The sequence below is a fragment of the Fukomys damarensis genome, unplaced genomic scaffold (assembly GCF_012274545.1).
Source record: "Fukomys damarensis isolate Sample0158 unplaced genomic scaffold, DMR_v1.0_HiC HiC_scaffold_36, whole genome shotgun sequence".
Classification (NCBI taxonomy): Eukaryota; Metazoa; Chordata; class Mammalia; order Rodentia; family Bathyergidae; genus Fukomys; species Fukomys damarensis.
Genome location: NW_022900948.1, coordinates 14,191,666 through 14,209,203, shown reverse-complemented (window position 1 = coordinate 14,209,203; position 17,538 = coordinate 14,191,666). Strand labels below are relative to the sequence as shown.

At 37.4% G+C, this 17,538-nt stretch overlaps 1 protein-coding gene and 1 pseudogene across 12 annotated transcripts in view; one reads left to right on the top strand and one right to left on the bottom strand.

The window, feature by feature from the left end:
* Positions 1-17,538, bottom strand: part of Melk (maternal embryonic leucine zipper kinase) — a 121,368-nt gene that overhangs the window by 28,651 nt on the left and 75,179 nt on the right. For all 12 annotated transcript variants that reach the window (XM_033759184.1, XM_019206807.2, XM_010619388.3 and 9 more), the window contains 2 exons: positions 8,622-8,690; positions 6,762-6,860 (listed from right to left, as the gene is read on the bottom strand). In XM_033759184.1, the coding sequence (XP_033615075.1) occupies positions 6,762-6,860; positions 8,622-8,690 (168 nt within the window). The remainder of the gene's footprint in view (positions 1-6,761; positions 6,861-8,621; positions 8,691-17,538) is intronic.
* Positions 14,804-17,538, top strand: part of LOC104858945 — a 4,317-nt pseudogene continuing 1,582 nt past the window's right edge.

The window sequence follows — 17,538 nt, the reverse complement described above, 5'->3', positions numbered from 1 at the left end:
GCCCTCCCTTCACCCCCTCCTTCCTCCCTTCCCTATTTACAAATACTTTATTTCCATTTTCTCATTTTTTTTCTTTTCCCTTATTACATTTCCCCTACCCTATCACTTCCCCTACACCTTTAGCCATTTTCTTCCTATTTCACATTGTCAATTATATCATTAGGATCTTATGTACCATTATAGTTTTTCATTTGGTCTTTATACATGTGTGACTTATTTATTTCACTTAGGAGTATATCCTCCATATGTATCCATTTTCCTATATGACTTTCTCATTCTTTTTTTTTTCTTTTTTTTGGCACCAGGGATCAAACTCGGGTCCTTGCACTTGCAAGGCAGGCCACGGAACCACTGAGCTAAATCCCTGGTCCTCTTTCTCATTCTTTATGGCTGAGTAGTATTCCATTTTATAGAAAAACCACATCTTCTTTATCCGGTCTCCAACTGATGGACAAATGGGCTGTTTCCAAGTTTTAGCTATTACAAACTGTGGCTCTATAAACATAGGTATGCATAAATCACACACAAAACTAGGCTGGGGATTTAGCTCAGTCATTCTGGCACCGGCCTCGCAACCGCTAAGACCCAAGTTCAATCCCCAGTACAAACACACACACACACACACACACACACACACACACACACAACACAACACATACACCAGGTTGTCACTGACCTTTAAAGTGAGTTATTTAGAACCAAACATCACATGAAAGAGAATTTTGCCTATTACAGAGCAGCACAATAAATATCATGACCTTTCCTTGTTCAGGAGACTACATGTAATTTTTAAAATTAATTTTATTGGTTTATTTTAGATATACATAGTGATAACATTCATCATAGGGAATTTGTACCTGTACATTATATATCTTAATTCTTTTTTCCATTCCCCCTCTCCTCCGTTCAACCCCTCTTCCCTTCCTTATTTACAAAAGCTTTGTTTCCATTTTCCTTCTATTCTTTTTTCTTTTCCCTTCCTTCTCCCCACTTCCACCTAGTTCCCCTTCCCATTCGAACATTTTCCTCCTCCTTCCCAATATCTACTTTCAGTTTCTCACACCAGAGAAAGAATGGGATATTTAAATACATAAGAACACAACACTTCTAACAATGGGCTCATAATGAAACATAATGAAAACAGAGAAATAGTAAAAAAAATTACCTGTTGCAGACTGAATGTCTGTGCCCTCTAACTTGACATATTGAAAACTAATCACAAATGTGATAGTGTTAGGAAGCAGAGCCTGGAAAGGGTGACTGGGTAATAAGTGGGACCCATCTTCACCAACCAGATTGATACTCTTACAAAAGAGGCTCCAGAGAGATGATACACTGTGAAGGAACTAGAATGCAGGCCCTCACCAGATGCCAAATCAACTGGAACCTCAATCTTGAACTTCCCAGCAGCCTCCAGAACTGAGAAATAAATTTCTGTCTATACGCCACCCAATGTAGAGCATTTTGTTACAGCAGATTGAAAAGACTGAAGCAAACTTGCATTTTTTTGCTGGTAAAAACACAACCTCACCGTTTACAGAGAAAGAGGAAACCAAAAAGATTTATAATAGTGGTACCGGGGAAATCCAAAGTGCTAAGTTTCCATTGTATTGCTTTGAGCTTGGCAGCTCCCAGAACTGTACATTGTCCCTTTCAGATGATACTAACTTCAGAAGTCCAAACCCTTTTGGGCTGGGGATTTAGCTCAGTGGTGCCATGCCTGCCTCACAAGCACAAGGTACTGAGTTCAATACCCAGTACCTAAAAAAAAGTCCAAACACTTTAACATCAAGATGGTATCTTCTTGTTGATGTCACCATTGCTCAAGAAAGGAAACATTATTACCCTCTATGATCTTAAGTTTCTCCCTTTCAAAAAATCCACACTAGGGCCGGAGATTTAGCTCAGTGGTTCAGTGGCCTGCCTTGCAAGTGCAAAGACCCAAGTTCAATCCCTGGTACAAAAAAAAAAAAAAAAACCCAACACCCACACTCTCATAGTTTCCTGCTCTGTACTTTACCACAGAGTACACGCAGGAGAGAGGGGTAGAAAGAAGATGATATCATTACTGGGCTCCCAATTTAGGAAGAATAAAAAGCAGAAAACATATCAGGATTTGAAAAGCATGGTTTATCACAAACTGGGTTTTCTAAAGGGGGTCAATACTTTATGTGCTCTGATTTCTCAGCCACACAAAGTCAAGTTAAATTAAGAACAAAAAATAAATATAAAATCTAGCCAATTATTTTGAACTATCTGTGCCTACTACATTTCCTATTTACTAAGGCAGAAAATGGAACCAAATGTTACAACTTCTATTTGATATATTTGTGTACTAAAGCTGTGCATGAAAATGGCAGATCATGCATAGTTATAGAAATATAACTGAGGCACTGAGAAATAGAAATAGCACTTACACCTTAACTAACCCAAGTAAATCTGAGGTCTTTTTAATAGTTCATTCCTAACAAAACACAATACTGAAGGAGAAAAGGAAATATTTCAAAAATCAACAAACCGTTATAGTTTTTCTGTAACTCATTTGATCCTGTGACAGCTCTGTAAGAGAGCATAACAGATGAAAGACACAACATGTAAAGGTACTCTATAAATGACAAAACATAACCCAAACAAGCATAGGAGACTGACATTAGAGTACCCCTATTAGAGATGGTAAAATGAGGCTCAGAAAAGTTGTGCTCTGCCGAAAACAGGCACTTTTTAAATTTCTAGCCTGGGTTTTTTTTCAACCACACCACTATCACTCTGCCCCAGTAGAAATCAGGCAAGCAAAGTCTGCCACAAAGGCTGCAGATGCAAAGATACAGGTCCTGACCTTAAACTAGGTGACCTATCAGATCCACTCCATGCTAGAGCACTTCAATCTAGATTCAAAACCTTGTTCTGCACTTACTGATTTTTTTTTTTTTTTTTGGTCTATGGACAAATTACAGTGGTACCTCAGTTCATGAACTTAATTTGTTCTACAATTTTGGAAAAGATGACCATGACTGTGTTTGTGCGGAAAAGATGGCCGTGGTCGTGTTTGTCACTCGATGCAGTTTGCAAACAAAAACAAAATTCTACCAAACACCTGTTTGTGAACCAAACTGTTTGTAAACAAAAACATCTGTGAATCAAGGTACCCCTGTACTTAATAATTTTGTGTCTCAGTTGCTTTATCTGCAACATTGGCACAACAAGAGTATCTACTTCAAAGCGGTAGTATGAGGATTAAATGAGTTTAATAAAACAAAGTCTATAAACATTGTCTAACTCTTAAAGGTATTACCCTACGAGTTCTATCTATATGACACTGAGACATTATATGAACAAAACCCTTATTATAATGGCATACTATTCTAAGTACTGAATATTACAATTTTATATTAAGATGTAAGGAAAACTGTACATTCTTAGTACACCCAAAACTTTATACATTTTACCATGCATGAGACCTCAAATTCAAAAAGAAAACTAAACCTTCCAGGTTGTCAAAATCAGAGACTTTCTCTGTTGTGGTGTCTCTTCTTGTGCAAACAGCAGCATTTTCCTGTCAGGATCATGGCTGACAGCAAAAACAGGCAATGGTCTCCACACATCACATGTGGAGAAACAATGACCCCCAATGGCTGAACACAGGCATCTGCACCACCCACTCTCCCGCTCACAAGGGCACACCCCAGCTTCGCAGGCTCTTCTATGGCACTGCTTGGACACTTCACCATCCTTAGGCTCTCAGTGCTGACTGCTAGAATTAAGTTGTATTACCTCAACAGATATTAAAGGCATCCTTGAGAGCCAGGGAAATATAGATAAGAGATATTTTAGGAGTTGACAGTTAAAAAGAATCAGGAAGAATTTCAGCTCAGTTTGCATAATAGTGAGAAAGGGTTTGAAGCAAGTAAGTTCTATTTTTCCAGGACCACTGGCCACCAGGAAGAGTATTAATATTTCCTGGTGTGATTACTTTACCAAGTCTATACTATGACAAGTCTGGCACAAACCTCCACACTATTCTGTTTCTCCCTGCTCATGTCCCACTGTACTGCAGAAGTTTTGGTAGCACACCAGAAAATATCCCCAATTATCTAATAAGGCTATTAAAATACATCTCACTTTTCTAACTATACAACTGTGTGAGGCTGTGTTTTATCTGCTTTCATCAAAACAAGATGAATGCTGAAGCAGATAAATACCCGTGTCTTCTATTAATCCAGAAATTTACAAAGATGTACAGCAATGCTACATTTCTCACTAATTTTTTTTCTTCTTTCTTTTCTTTTTGAGACAGGATCTCACTATGTAGCTCAAGCTGGCCTTGAACTTGCGGTGATCCTCCTGCCTCAGCCTCCTGAGTGCTGGGATCACAGGCTTATGCCACTATGTCCAGCTAAATTCATTTCTTCAATAATTCTCTTTTATTCCTTAGTTTCCTTATTTACAAATAGGGGATAAGAACTACAGTGACTTCAAAGACTAGACCTTCTATAGTGGCTCTGGGCTCAGCTGTGTGGTTGGCTTTAGCCAATGAAACATTATTACTGAGTACAACGCAAACAGAGGCTTGGGAAATGCTTGGGTATTAGGTCTGACCTTCTTCCTCCTTTAGAATCTAGTAAGTAGCCCAGACTAGCCTGCTAGACACATGCGGCCCAACAGTCTTCTGAGTGAGGCTTACATCACTCAGTCCCAAATCACCACATGATGGAAGCCAAATGATAATCCCAGGCAAGACAACGTGAAAACTAACTGCCCAGCTAAATCCTGCCTAAACTGCTCATCCACAGAATTGTAATGCAATATTGTTTTAAACCATAATGTTTGGGGTTTTTTACATTTGGGAATAGTTAACTAATACAAATAAAGTATACACATCCTTAGAAATGTCCATACCACATTTCTATCAAATTCAAGATACTTAACAGTATCTTTCTGAAACACTAATAATGTAAGAGTATTAAGATAATTGCTTAAACTTGAATAGCTCTTTGTACTTTTTAAATTCTCACACTTATGTATTAGACCAGTTTTCAAAGTGTGATCTGCACACATCTAAGGGTATTCAAGGTCAAAACTATTTTTATAATAACACTATTTTTCATTTTACACAGAGCTGTATTTGCCCTGATGGTGTAAAAGCAATGACAAATAAAGTGTTGGTGCCTTAGTACAAATCAATATAGTGACAACAAACTGTACTCTTTATCGTGTAATCACAGCTCAAAACAAAAAAGCCAGTTTGAATTATGTCCTTGATGAAGTAGTAAAAAAGTATTAACTTTATTAAATTTCAACCTTGAGTGCATGCGTTTTTAGGATTCTGTATTATAAAACAGGAAGTATCATAAGGAGCTTCTTCACACAAAATACAGCAGCTCTCTGGAGGACAAGCCTCGTACGACTGAGTTACAAGCTCAATTAGCTCTTATGCTAGAACACCATTTTTCTTTGAAAGAACACTGACAAACTATGATGATTTATACTTGGATATTTAGTACATATTTTGTTAACGTCAACTTGTCGCTTCAAGGAAATTGACAGCCTTTGTTGCCTGTGATGTAAATTTTAAGCAAAACCTAGAATTTTGGAAATTTTGTACATACCACCATGAACTTAACAGCTTTCCAATATTTAAAGATTTTCTGATGAGATTAGTAGTGATTTTAAGGAATGTAATTTTTTAATATTATATAATGAAATGTGTTAACATTTAGAAGACTGGCACAACTCAGTGAATAAGTATTTCCCAAGTGATGACACATAATGTTACCTGGGGAAAATAGCTAACGGACAGAGCAGGGGGTTTTATGGACTAGAGTACAGAGTCATTGATGTGGTTTCAAATTCCACATGCAACTAACCTTTAAGAAACTACCACTTGTCAAGTTTTAGTGGATTATCTGAGAATATCTGAAAAGGCTATTAAAATATGTCTGCCTTTTTCTACTAAATATCTGTGTGAAGCTGCATTTTCTTTATATATTTCAATAAAAAAAATCAAAATAGATAAACACAGAAGCACGCAACTATACTGATGTTTTCTAGTTAGCTAGACTTTAAAAAAATTTACAAATATGTCACCTTTTTGCTAACACCCCCTACCTCCCATGCCAGGGGGATCAAACTCAGGATCTTGCACTTGCAGGGCAGGCGTGGTGCCACTGACCTTAATCTCCAGCCCTGCTAAATTTATTTTTAAATGAATTTTCTTCATAAAAATATTTATTTATGACATGTAATAGGGTTTTTTTTACCATTACTTTAAAATGAATTAATAAATAAATATTAAGAATGTGAAAATGTCCTCAGATTCAAATGTCTGAGAACTAACACAACCTTGAAACTATTCTAATAAGTAAAACTGGTTTAACCTACTTTTTACAGATGAATAAATAGGTTTAGCAAAGTTAAGTAACTTGCCCAAAATTCCCACTGTGCTGTTCACAATCCTGACAACACATGAGAGACACTTGAGAGCTTTAAAAAATACTCATTACGCATTCTGGGGTGGGGAGAAGGTACTGCTTTTATTAAGTCCCAAGTGATGTGCACATACAGCCCTGGTTAAGGAACCACTCGCAGTCCTACAGATTAACAGGCAAATATATGATTAGGTTTTAAATCTCTCAAACACCAATCTGATAAATACTCAAAATACATTTTCTTTTATATTTAGGTTACATCATTGTAGGTCCTACATTCACACAACAATCACACAAAGTAAAAACAAAACTTACACTGGATTTAATTTTACTTACCGGATTCTTGCTTTGCCACTCAACAGGACAGTTGTAATCTTGCATGATCCAGGGATGGTTCAATAGATTTTTCATAGAAATCCGTTTCTTTGGGTCCACCTAGTGGCCAGTAAGAAGTAGCTAGAGATTAACATTTCAAATAGAGAACATAGAATACCACTCCTCCTGAGAACTGCACCAAAACAGATGTAAACTTCATCATCACAAAAAATGCTGTCAAAGACCTTAAAATGGCCTTGGAATAAATTCTTTTAAGGCAATAGAGGAAAAAAAAAAATCTATACAGCAACCAACACAGACTTAGGAGATAAATGTTTAACAAACATGAACTTCATTGGTATGGACATTATTCATGAAGTTCAGTCAATCTATTGTATGATGTAATAGTCTTTTGCTGGAAAATCTATTCATGGGAAATATTCACCAATTTAATATTCAAGCAATCACAAAGCAGGGCATTCATATTGAATATGCAATCTCTACCTCTGATGAGCTTACAATCGCATAGAACAAGTTAAAAAGCATACCTTTCTTTTCCAGTTGTAATTTTCAAATGTGAGGAGAGAAAAATTAATCAACAAAGATTACGCTTTTTAGAGTCTAGAAGAAAGGATAAGGCATTTTCAATCTCATTATGGAGATTTGGTGGTCTGGCCCTACTTAAGCAAGGTGGGTGAGCCTGAGGTAAATTTGGACTAAAGGTAGAGATGGCTTAGTAGATGGAAAAACCAAAAGATATTCTGAACACATAATAAATAAAATATTGTACTAATAACATATATTTTCAAAGTGTTTCCTATAAATCTCATTTTATCCTCATAACAGTACACAGCAGTAAGGCAGGTGCTGAATCCCCATTTTATAGATCAAGACCAATTTATGTGGTTAGCAGGATGGACGCTAACCTAGATTTCACTACCTCTGTGGTTCTCCACTCGTGTCCCCAGAACAGCAACATCTGGGGACTTACTGAAAATGCAGATTCTTAGGTCTGCCCCAGATCTACTGATTCAGACATTCTGTACATAGGTCCCAGCAAACTGTGTTAACAAGCTGGTCTGTCAATTTTCTCAAATGTGAAAGTTTGAGAACCACTGCATTGGAATACAGGACCCACTTAATTGCACATCAGCTCATTCAAGCATTCTTTGAGTATCTTCTGCATATCTAATGTACAAGATAGAAATAAGAAAATGGAAGGGCTGGGGATTTAGCTCAGTGGTACCACCGCCTGCCTCTCAAGTGCAAGGACCCAAGTTTGATCGCTGGTACCACCAAAAAAGAAAGAAAGAAAAGAAAACGGAAGAGCTGGATATAGTGGTGCATGTCCATAATACTAGCACTTGGGAGGCTAAGGCAGGAGGATCGCTGCTAGTTGAAGGCCAGGCTGGGCTACACAGTGAGTTCAAGGGCAGCCTGAACTATAGGGCAAGACCATGTCTCAAAAAAAAGAAAGAAAAGAAAAAAAAGGAAGAGAGTTGTGAGTTGTGCACGAGCTAAAGAATATAGACAATGCTCAAGAAAAAGCATTAAAAAAAACACATCAGCAGAGACATACAGTATGGTCTAAATAAACTGGCTTTATAATATAATTAAGAAAGAATCAAAGCTAAAGTGCAGTGTTGAACATCTATAATCCCAGCACTCTGGAAGGCTGAGGCAGGAAAATCAAAAGTTCAAGCCTGCCTGGGCAACTTAGTGACTTAGTGAGACCTTGCCTCAAATTTTAAAAAATAAAAGGCTAGAGATGTAGCTCAGTGTAAAGGCTGTGGATTCAATTCTCAGTACCAAAAGCAGCAAAAAAGTTCATACAAACAACTACAAAGTCTTTTGCTATTAAAAATAAATAACAAAATTTACCTGCAACATTTGCTGAAGAAGCAGAATGCTATTGGGAGACAGCCACTTAGGAACATCGTATTTCCCTCTCTGCAAGAAAAAAAATTTTTACAAGATTTAAATTCAACCAGCCTTGACACAAATTTCTAGAGTAATGATATGCTACAGGTTTACTTCCAAGCTTATAGACTATTCAACTATTAAGGTTCAGTAAACATTATTAATAATAAGAAATTCATTTCTCCCTGTAATCCCAGCACTCAGGAGGCTAAGGCAGGAGGATCACTGTGAGTTCGAGACCAGCTTGGGCTGCATAGTGAGTTCCAGGTCTCAACTACCTAGTGAAATCCTGTCTCAAAAAAACAAAAAAGAAAAGAAAAGAAAGAAATTCATCTCTTTCCTTAAAAAAATTCAGTAAATATTAGCATTACCTCTATATCACCGATCTATCAGAGAAGGACTAGAATACATTTTCTATGCTCTAGGGGAAAGCATAAATGCTAAAGTTATTGGGAACCCATAATATGATTATATGGACAGCAACTATACTATTGTACTCAACTTGCATTGCTAAAGCAAACTGGAGAGTATAACCTCAGAGCAATTATCAGTTGACACATGAAACAGCCAAAAAGCATATTTGGTAGCAAGACACAGACTAGTTAAAAATAAAAGTTCACATACCATTCACAAGGTAGATCTACAATCACTGAGACAAAATGATAAAAGCTACTTTGTAAGGCAAGTACTTTTTTTGTTTGGTACCAGGGATCAAACTTGGAACTGTGAGCTTGCGAGGCAGGTGGTGGAACCACTGAGCTAAATCCCTAGTCCTGGCAAGTAATTTTTTTGAGAATGGAAGAGACTCAGGAGGCAAATGTTTATAATCTAGTATACTCAGAAATTATGATCACCACACAGTCAACTAAAGATCAGATCGAGTGGTTTTTAAACATCAATATGTATTAAAATACCTCTTTATAGAACCTGCCACACATCTCTTCTTACCTAATTCAGAGGAAATGATACAATAATTTCTCACAACAGAGATCAAATTACTTAATGGCACCATAAAAAAATGATTGGAGAAAAATTAAAGTTGAACTGTAATTCACAGTATTGACCAAAATTAATTTCACCAGATTAAATGCCAAAATAAAGACAAAGGAATACTGATTCCTCAGTTCAAATTCAAGGCATACAACTTACTTGCTATGTGACCTGGTCAAGCTATTTAACCTTATTGTGCCTCAGTTTCTTCATCTATTAAAGGAAGTGTAATAATAGTACCCACTATATATAATAATTGCTAGGACCTGATCTAATACATATGAAGTACTTAGTACAGTAGCAGGCACACAGTAAGAACTCAATAAATTTTAGTTTCTTCTATTACTATTGCTGCTGGTGACCCTGCTAATATCATTACTATAGATAAAACAATGCCACATAACGGATTTTAAAAAGAATAAGAAAAGTACGTATGTGAAAGCCCTGCACATAACAGGCAATAAATTTCTACTGAATCTGAAAAAATAGGATAATGGTTCTCAAAAAAAAAAAAAAAAAAAAAACCTAGAGTAGTTTGAATAGGAAACTATGTTCAGGCTGGCCTTGAACTTACTGTGATCATCCTGCCTCAGCCTCTCCAGTGCTAGGATTACAGGTGTGCACCACCACACTTGGCTCTTTTTTTCTGAATATAAAACTAAAAACCTGTTCATAGACAAGCATGGAGAAGAAAATGTCACTGTTTTAGGTTTTCAGTATCTGTAGTTACTGATACCATCCCAAGTGTGACCACAGGGATTGTGGACACGGCCGGTCCCAGGATCACTGACACAGTAGTCACCATGCCAGTTTGCCCACTTTCTGTCCTGGGGATGACCATATGCAGAGCCAGTGTCGTCCAAGGTGTACTGGAGTTTATACCCTGAGCAAGGATCCGCAGAGACAAACCTGAAAGTTCCACTGGAGACACATCTTCTGCCAGATGAGGGAGAGAAACTTTCTCCCTAGTATCATGGGGGTGAGGGCAAGGACCCTGAGTTCTAGCCTTGGACTGAAAATGTGTGATGTGTGTCTCAGGGAAGATAAGACTCCAGTTTTAGACCCCCAGCTCCACAAGCCAGGGCAAGTGGGTATCTCCAGACCTGGCCTCCTCCTTCTTGGGGTGTAGACCTGCCCCCTTCTAGGAAGCAGGAGCACTCTGGAGTCTTTGCTGACTTATCAACCCAGAGTTTGGGTTCAGCATCATCGCGGCTTTACCCCCTCCACCCCTCCACCCCTCGGGTGGTGCGGATCTAATTCAGGCCGTTGGGATGTTAGGACAAGTGTTCTACCACAGAGCTACATCCCCCGCCCTTGTTTTTTCTTGTAGCCCAGATCTAAACTATATTCGTATTTGCTCAGAAAACCCCACCCCAACATAAAAGCCTTTTCTCCATAGCCCCACACATCCAAAAATCCTTCCCAAAACAAAATGAAAGTGAACCCTTTCTAGAAAAATGTGGGGTGCCAACACATAGTTAACAAATTAATTTTTTTAAAGCAACAACGTGATGTCTGTGAGTGTCTGTGTGCCAGCTGTGGGTCTAGGAGTCTGAGTCTGGCGTCAGTGTGTTACTGTGTCCAGCTGCACCCCTGAGAGTAAGAATGTAACCACAGTAATTCAGTACAGAGCTCTCACCTAGCATGCAGAGGGCCTGGGTTCTATGCTCAGCACCACAAAGAAAAAAATGTTAAGTAACCTCAGCCTTTCCAATTTTTCAAGCAATGGCTTAAGTAATATACCCTGATGATGTTAATAAAATAAGCCAATTAGACACATTTGTATGTGTTAGATGCCAAGCTCAGATGCAGAGTGAGTTGAATTCTGCCAAAACCACTTAATCTGCAAAACAACCCTAGAAGATAGTTGCTTTTAGAATCCCCATTACAGATAAGGAAACTGAGGTTGGAAAGAGAAAGCTCTTACCCAAGGTCACATAACCAGGAAGTTGTAAGGATTTGAGCTCAGACGTCTCCCCAAAGCCACAGGCTGCATTATTAACATTTAGATGATTCCTCCTGGATTTTTTTCTTAGAAAATTTGATGTAAAATCCATTCTTTTTGCTTTGCAGTACTGGGGATCAAACCCAGGGGCACTGTATATCCCTTGTCCTATTAAAAAAAAAAAAAAAAAAAAAAAAAGTAGACCACAGGTGGGCGTGCTAAATACTCAACATAGTAAGAAGGCTAAGGGCATTCTGAGGAACATTACACGTTACCCCAAGGGAGCTCTGCCCACTGCAGCTGCTTCAGAATCTCAGGAAACATCAGTTAGTCAGGCCTGGTCACATCACCTGCTGAAATATACCCACTCACTTTCCCTATTTGGACATAACAGCTCTGCTCTGTAAAGGATCATCCTAGAGCAAGTCATGAGGCCTGACACCATCCTCCACCACTGGAAGCTTCACTGTCTTCCCTGGAGTATCAACAGGAAAAATGTAAATTTGGTATGAGTTCTGCTGCCAGGCTTAACCCACCCAGCCTCTTATTTGTACACAGTTCTTGCTTTTTCTTTCTCTCCCCCTCCTCCCCTTTCTTCCTTGTGTGTAGTTTTTTGGGTGTTTTTTGTTTTTTTTTTTTTTTTTTTTGGGTACAGGTGATTTTTTTTTTTTTTTTTTTTTTTTTTGGGGACAGGGTCTCTCTCTATAGTTCAGGCTGGCCGCAAACTCATGACAATCTTCCTGCCTCACCTCTCAAGTGCTGGGATTACAGGCCTGTGCCACCATGCCTAGCTGTACACAGTACCTTTTTTTTACAGGGGTCCTGAAATACGGTCTTGCTATGTAGTCTAGGCTGGTCTACTTGCGGCATGCTTCCTCCTGTCTCAGCCTCCTGAGCACTGGGATTACTGGCGTATGGCACCATGCCCAACTATACAGAGTACTATAAAATGCACAAAATGTATCACCGGTTCTCATTGGTCCCACAGGAGACATCTGACAGTATCCAAAGACATTTCTAATTATCATAACTTAGAGGCTACTACTGGCATCTAGTGGATGAAAGCCACAGATGCTGCCAAACATTCTACAATACACAGACCGGCCCTACTCCCGACCCCAACAAAGAATTATCTGGTCTAAAATGTCAATCAATACCATTGACGCTGAGAAACATTGTTAGAGAGCAAAGAAGGGCTAGAGATAGGGCCAAAAGATAGTACATATTTTTTTACTTTGCTATGCTAGAAGGTTTAAGAAACCTTCTTTGTCTAGACAAAGAAAGGCTACTTTTTTAAATATTAAAAAAATGTATTTCCAAAGAGCAAACAAAAAAGACCTTGGGGAACAATTCTGCTGGGGAACAGCATAGTCACAAAAGGCCCTATATCAACCAGGGCTATGACCCCTTAGCCCTTGTTTCTGCTTAGTCTTTGGAGAATTCTTGTTTCTTTATTTAAGGGATGATTACCTTGCAAATGAGAGCAAGAGACGAAAGCCAAGGTAGGGGGAGGGGAGAATCTGTGGGCTAAGTAAGATAATCCTGGGAATTCTAGCAGGGTTCAAATTTTTCATTTTTCGCACAGTTCTAAGAAAGGCAAACGCTCTCACCAACACATACTAACAATACTCTAGTCAACCCTATAATTGTAAAAAAAAAAAGTCTCATAAAGAAACATCTTGCTTCTTTTCTTTAAAATTATAAATTATAATTGTTAAGAGGCAATTCTATTTTCAAGCCTCTCGACTTTCATTTACTAAATTATTGATATTACTCCATTTATGTACCAGAACTAGAATATGGTCATGCTTGTCTTTGAATGCGGTAGTAGCAAATGAAATAGGTGACATTAATAAGGTTAATATTCACTCTCTTAATAACCACGATGAAAACTGCAGTTGAGTATTTTGGTAAAATAGCCAACAAATGCAAAAGATAAATGAAGACTGCCTCAAACAAGAGTTACATAAAATGTGTCAAATATTGCTGGGTTTTTCAATCAAGCCAAGAATTGAGGAAAGTATTATTCCCAAGTGAGGAATTTTAGAACATTCTAGGCAAAGATACATACTGCATGCAAGTGATACAACACCTTAATTAGATTCAACCAGCAGACTGTATTACACTGCGACTCGGAACAATAGTTCTGAGCCAAGATTACAATAAATTTCAAAATCTATAATGTGTGAAATTAAATTCCACAATAATGCATAAAAGTCCTAATTTGAATCAATTTTCAACTTGCAAGTACATGAAAAACTAAAAAATGGAATTCAAAGTAGGAGAAACAAAGAATATACAGTATTATTAAATGACATTAATTAGGAAGGCCAAATCTCTACTGAACAAGAATTATACCATACTCATTCCAAAGATATTGGATTTACCAAAAATATCAAAACTTGAATCTAACACCTACTATTAGGACATAACACTTTTGTACTATTTTAAGGTATGCTCCTTCCCCCAAAGTATTAATTCAGGATCCACTAGTGCATTCACTAAATAAAATTTTTAAAATAAACAAACAAACATATTGATGAAACACTATATTAATTGTAGCATTAATTCCATGGCTGCCATATGAATATGAACTTGCAGTAACAGCCAATGAAGATAAAGAGTATAACAGTTTAAGGTCCAGATATAATAGGCAAAATACAACAAAGCTTAGGGGTAAGTCAGTAAGTTACGAACATCATAGACATAATTTACTTCAATTTCAGTAGAGTATTAAAAACCACATTTTATCTGAAATAAGACTATAAAACCCTGGTCAGTTGTATCTGATAGAGACTAACACTACATACCCAAGCACTTAGGGGTGGTCTTGTTCTATTCAGATTTAGATTTTTTTTCTGAAGTCTTTATGCTTTTGTTTAAACACAAATAAACATACAAATAAATCACCTATTTGTTTTCTTCACTGTGCATCCTGGCTTGATGACTAAAGTGGCCCACCAAACTGCTCTTTCCACAGTGGCTTTGCAGTTATTAGAGAAAATATGAGCAATCTCAGTGCAGTAAGATTCTTGCTCCTTTATACTATGAATCAGGAACTTCTAGAAGTCACTGGGCAGCATGAGCTTTGCTTTCTCGCTGCTCCTATAACCAAAGTTGAGTGTCAAGATCCAACCTATAAATATTCTCTACACTCTGTTGTCAACACTTCTGCCTAATTTTGACATAATAGCCTCACTGGTGCCAGATGAACTTCTTGATCCTCTTTTTGACAATCTCAGCCTTCAAAAAGCTTCTGAGGGCAGCCATGATACAGAGTAGGAGGTAACTACCACCTTCACAAGCAGCACCAAGGAAAAGTCTATTCACTTTTTCAAACAACAGCTTAGAGATATTTAGGAAATGTATACTGGTACAATACAGGGAGGGACAATGGTATTACATGACAACAGAATCAAGATTCAAAATTTTAACATGAGATTATTATGCTCAAATAAAAAAGAAAAATTAAATGCAAAAAAACAGAAGTTAAAGAACTTAAGAGCTACTGAGAGCTGGAAAGGACCTGGAAATAACTGATTACTACAATGTTCTAATACTGCTGATGAACAAAATCAGGGCCATGTCTACTGGAATGACATCTAAAGTGAATGGGGAAAAAAGTGAATGGAAAAGCTGATATACAATAATAGCTAATAAGAATTAGGAGAACTAATTTATACCCTTGGTAAATCTGAAAAAAATAAATGTCTGGGAACATTCCCAAGTTATAGCCATAAAAAGAAGCTTCTCCTCCAAGAGTCTATGATTTTTGTGGAACTACGAACTACAGAGTTGAGAAAAAGTATTTCATGGTAGTTATGAAAATGGTTCCTCAAAAAAAAAGAAAATGGTTCCTATGAGCGATGAGCTAGCTGGATTCAAATCCCAGCTGCACTATTTATTAGCTATAAGACTCTGAGTGACTGACTTAAGGTCTGTTGCTTAGTTTCTCAACTACAGGAGGAGAACAATAATACCAACTGCCTCACTTAGATCAGAGCCTATAAATGACAACAGCTCATGAATATTAAGTATTACCCTTTTTACAATGGAATGAGACTATACATGCCAGCAATTTTTTTTTTTCTGCCAGGTATAGGGCACACACCTGTAATCCCAGCACTCAGGAAGCTGAGGCAGTTCAAGAACAGCCTGGGCTACATAGTGAGTTCAAGGTCAGCCTGAACTATACAGTGAGAACCTCTCTCAAAAAACAAAATAAATAAATAAATACATTTTTCTGAGCAACCATGTGCAAGGGCCCACAAAGATATACAGCATACACAACTTAAGAAAGCTTTAAACCCTGGTAGAGCTTGGGTGTCAAAAAAAGAAGAAAGTAGAAGGGGAAATTCAACAAAAAGACTAAGGCAGATCCTCTAAGCAGAACAGATTTCAGCACTACTCACAAAATCACTGAATTCTATTTCTTCGATTTCTTTATTTATTTTTTCAGTACAAAGGATCAAACTCAGGACCCTTGAGCTTGCCCGGCAGGTGCAGCGCCACTAAGTTACATCCCCAGCCCCCAGAACTTTATTTCATATTACAGATAGAAACTCAGACCTGCCTGCAGAAGTCACCTTGAACCAAGTGGGTTCAAAACTCACTAAAAACGTTATCATTCTACTTTTCAAAAATTAACACTAGCAAGCAAAATTCAATAGCATATTAAAAGTATTATACACCATGAACAAGTGAAATTTATTCCTGTGATGTAAGGATGGTTCAACATGCTAAAATCAGTATAATACATAACACACTTTAAAAATGAAAGGAAAAAAAATACATGATCATCTAAATTGAGACAGAAAAAACATTTGACAAAATTCAATACCCTTTCATGATTAAAAACATTAAGCAAACTAGGAATAGAAGAAAACTACATAATAAAAATCCACAGCTAACAACATTCTCACTAGTAAAAGACTGAAAGCTTTTCTTCTAAGATCAGAAACAAAAATAACGCTTACGTTTATAGCCATAAACTATTCAACATAGTAATGAAGTCCTAGCCAGAGTAATTAGGCAAACAAAAGCAAAACTATGTTTACATAATTCAAAATTTAAGAGCACAAAAGCAATAATGAAGCCTCCCTTCTAGCCCTCTCTCTAATTTTCTCCCAGAGAGAATAGCAATTATCAAAATCTAGTATCTCCTGCCATGTGAGAAAACAATATAAATGTACCTCCCTTTTTTCATGTTTAAGGCCATTCTATATCTTGCCTGTTCACTTAATACAGTATGTCTTAGATATCATTTCACTATCAATATTTAAAAGAAGTTTCTTATTCATTTTTATGTCTGTAGAATATGCCATTATAAAGACATACTATGAATGAACAATGTTTTCCACAAGAAAAAGAAAGCACTCATAAGAGCATAGACTCAGAAAAAGAAAAAGATCAAATAGTAAACAGCACTATGTTACTGTGCTATGAAGACTACAGACTCTTGGAAAGTGATCACCACTCAATGCAAAAAACAAACAAACAAAAAAAAACCACCCAAGGTCAGGTCTCCAACCCTGGTGGCTCGTTCTTTCTTTCTTTTCTTTTTTTCCCCAGTACTGAGGGTTGAACCAAGGGCCTTCAGGCTGAGCTACATCCCCAGCCTGTTTTTACTTAGGGTCTTGCTAAGTCTGTTAAATTCCCCAAGCTAAGCTTGAACTCAAAATCCTCCTACCTCAGCCTCCCAGAGTTCTGGGATTATCAGTGTGCACAATCACATCCAGCTACTTGGTTCATTCATTCTCTATTATCAACACTACAGACATACTCCCAAGCCATCTGTTTTTAAAATAGAATAAATTTTAATTCATCAAAATATGGTCTCACTAGCTTTCTAAACATTCCATTCAAGGACAGGAATTTAGCTCAGTGGTGCTGGCGCCTGCCTCACAAGAGCAAAGACCAGAGTTCAAACCCCGGTACCAAAAA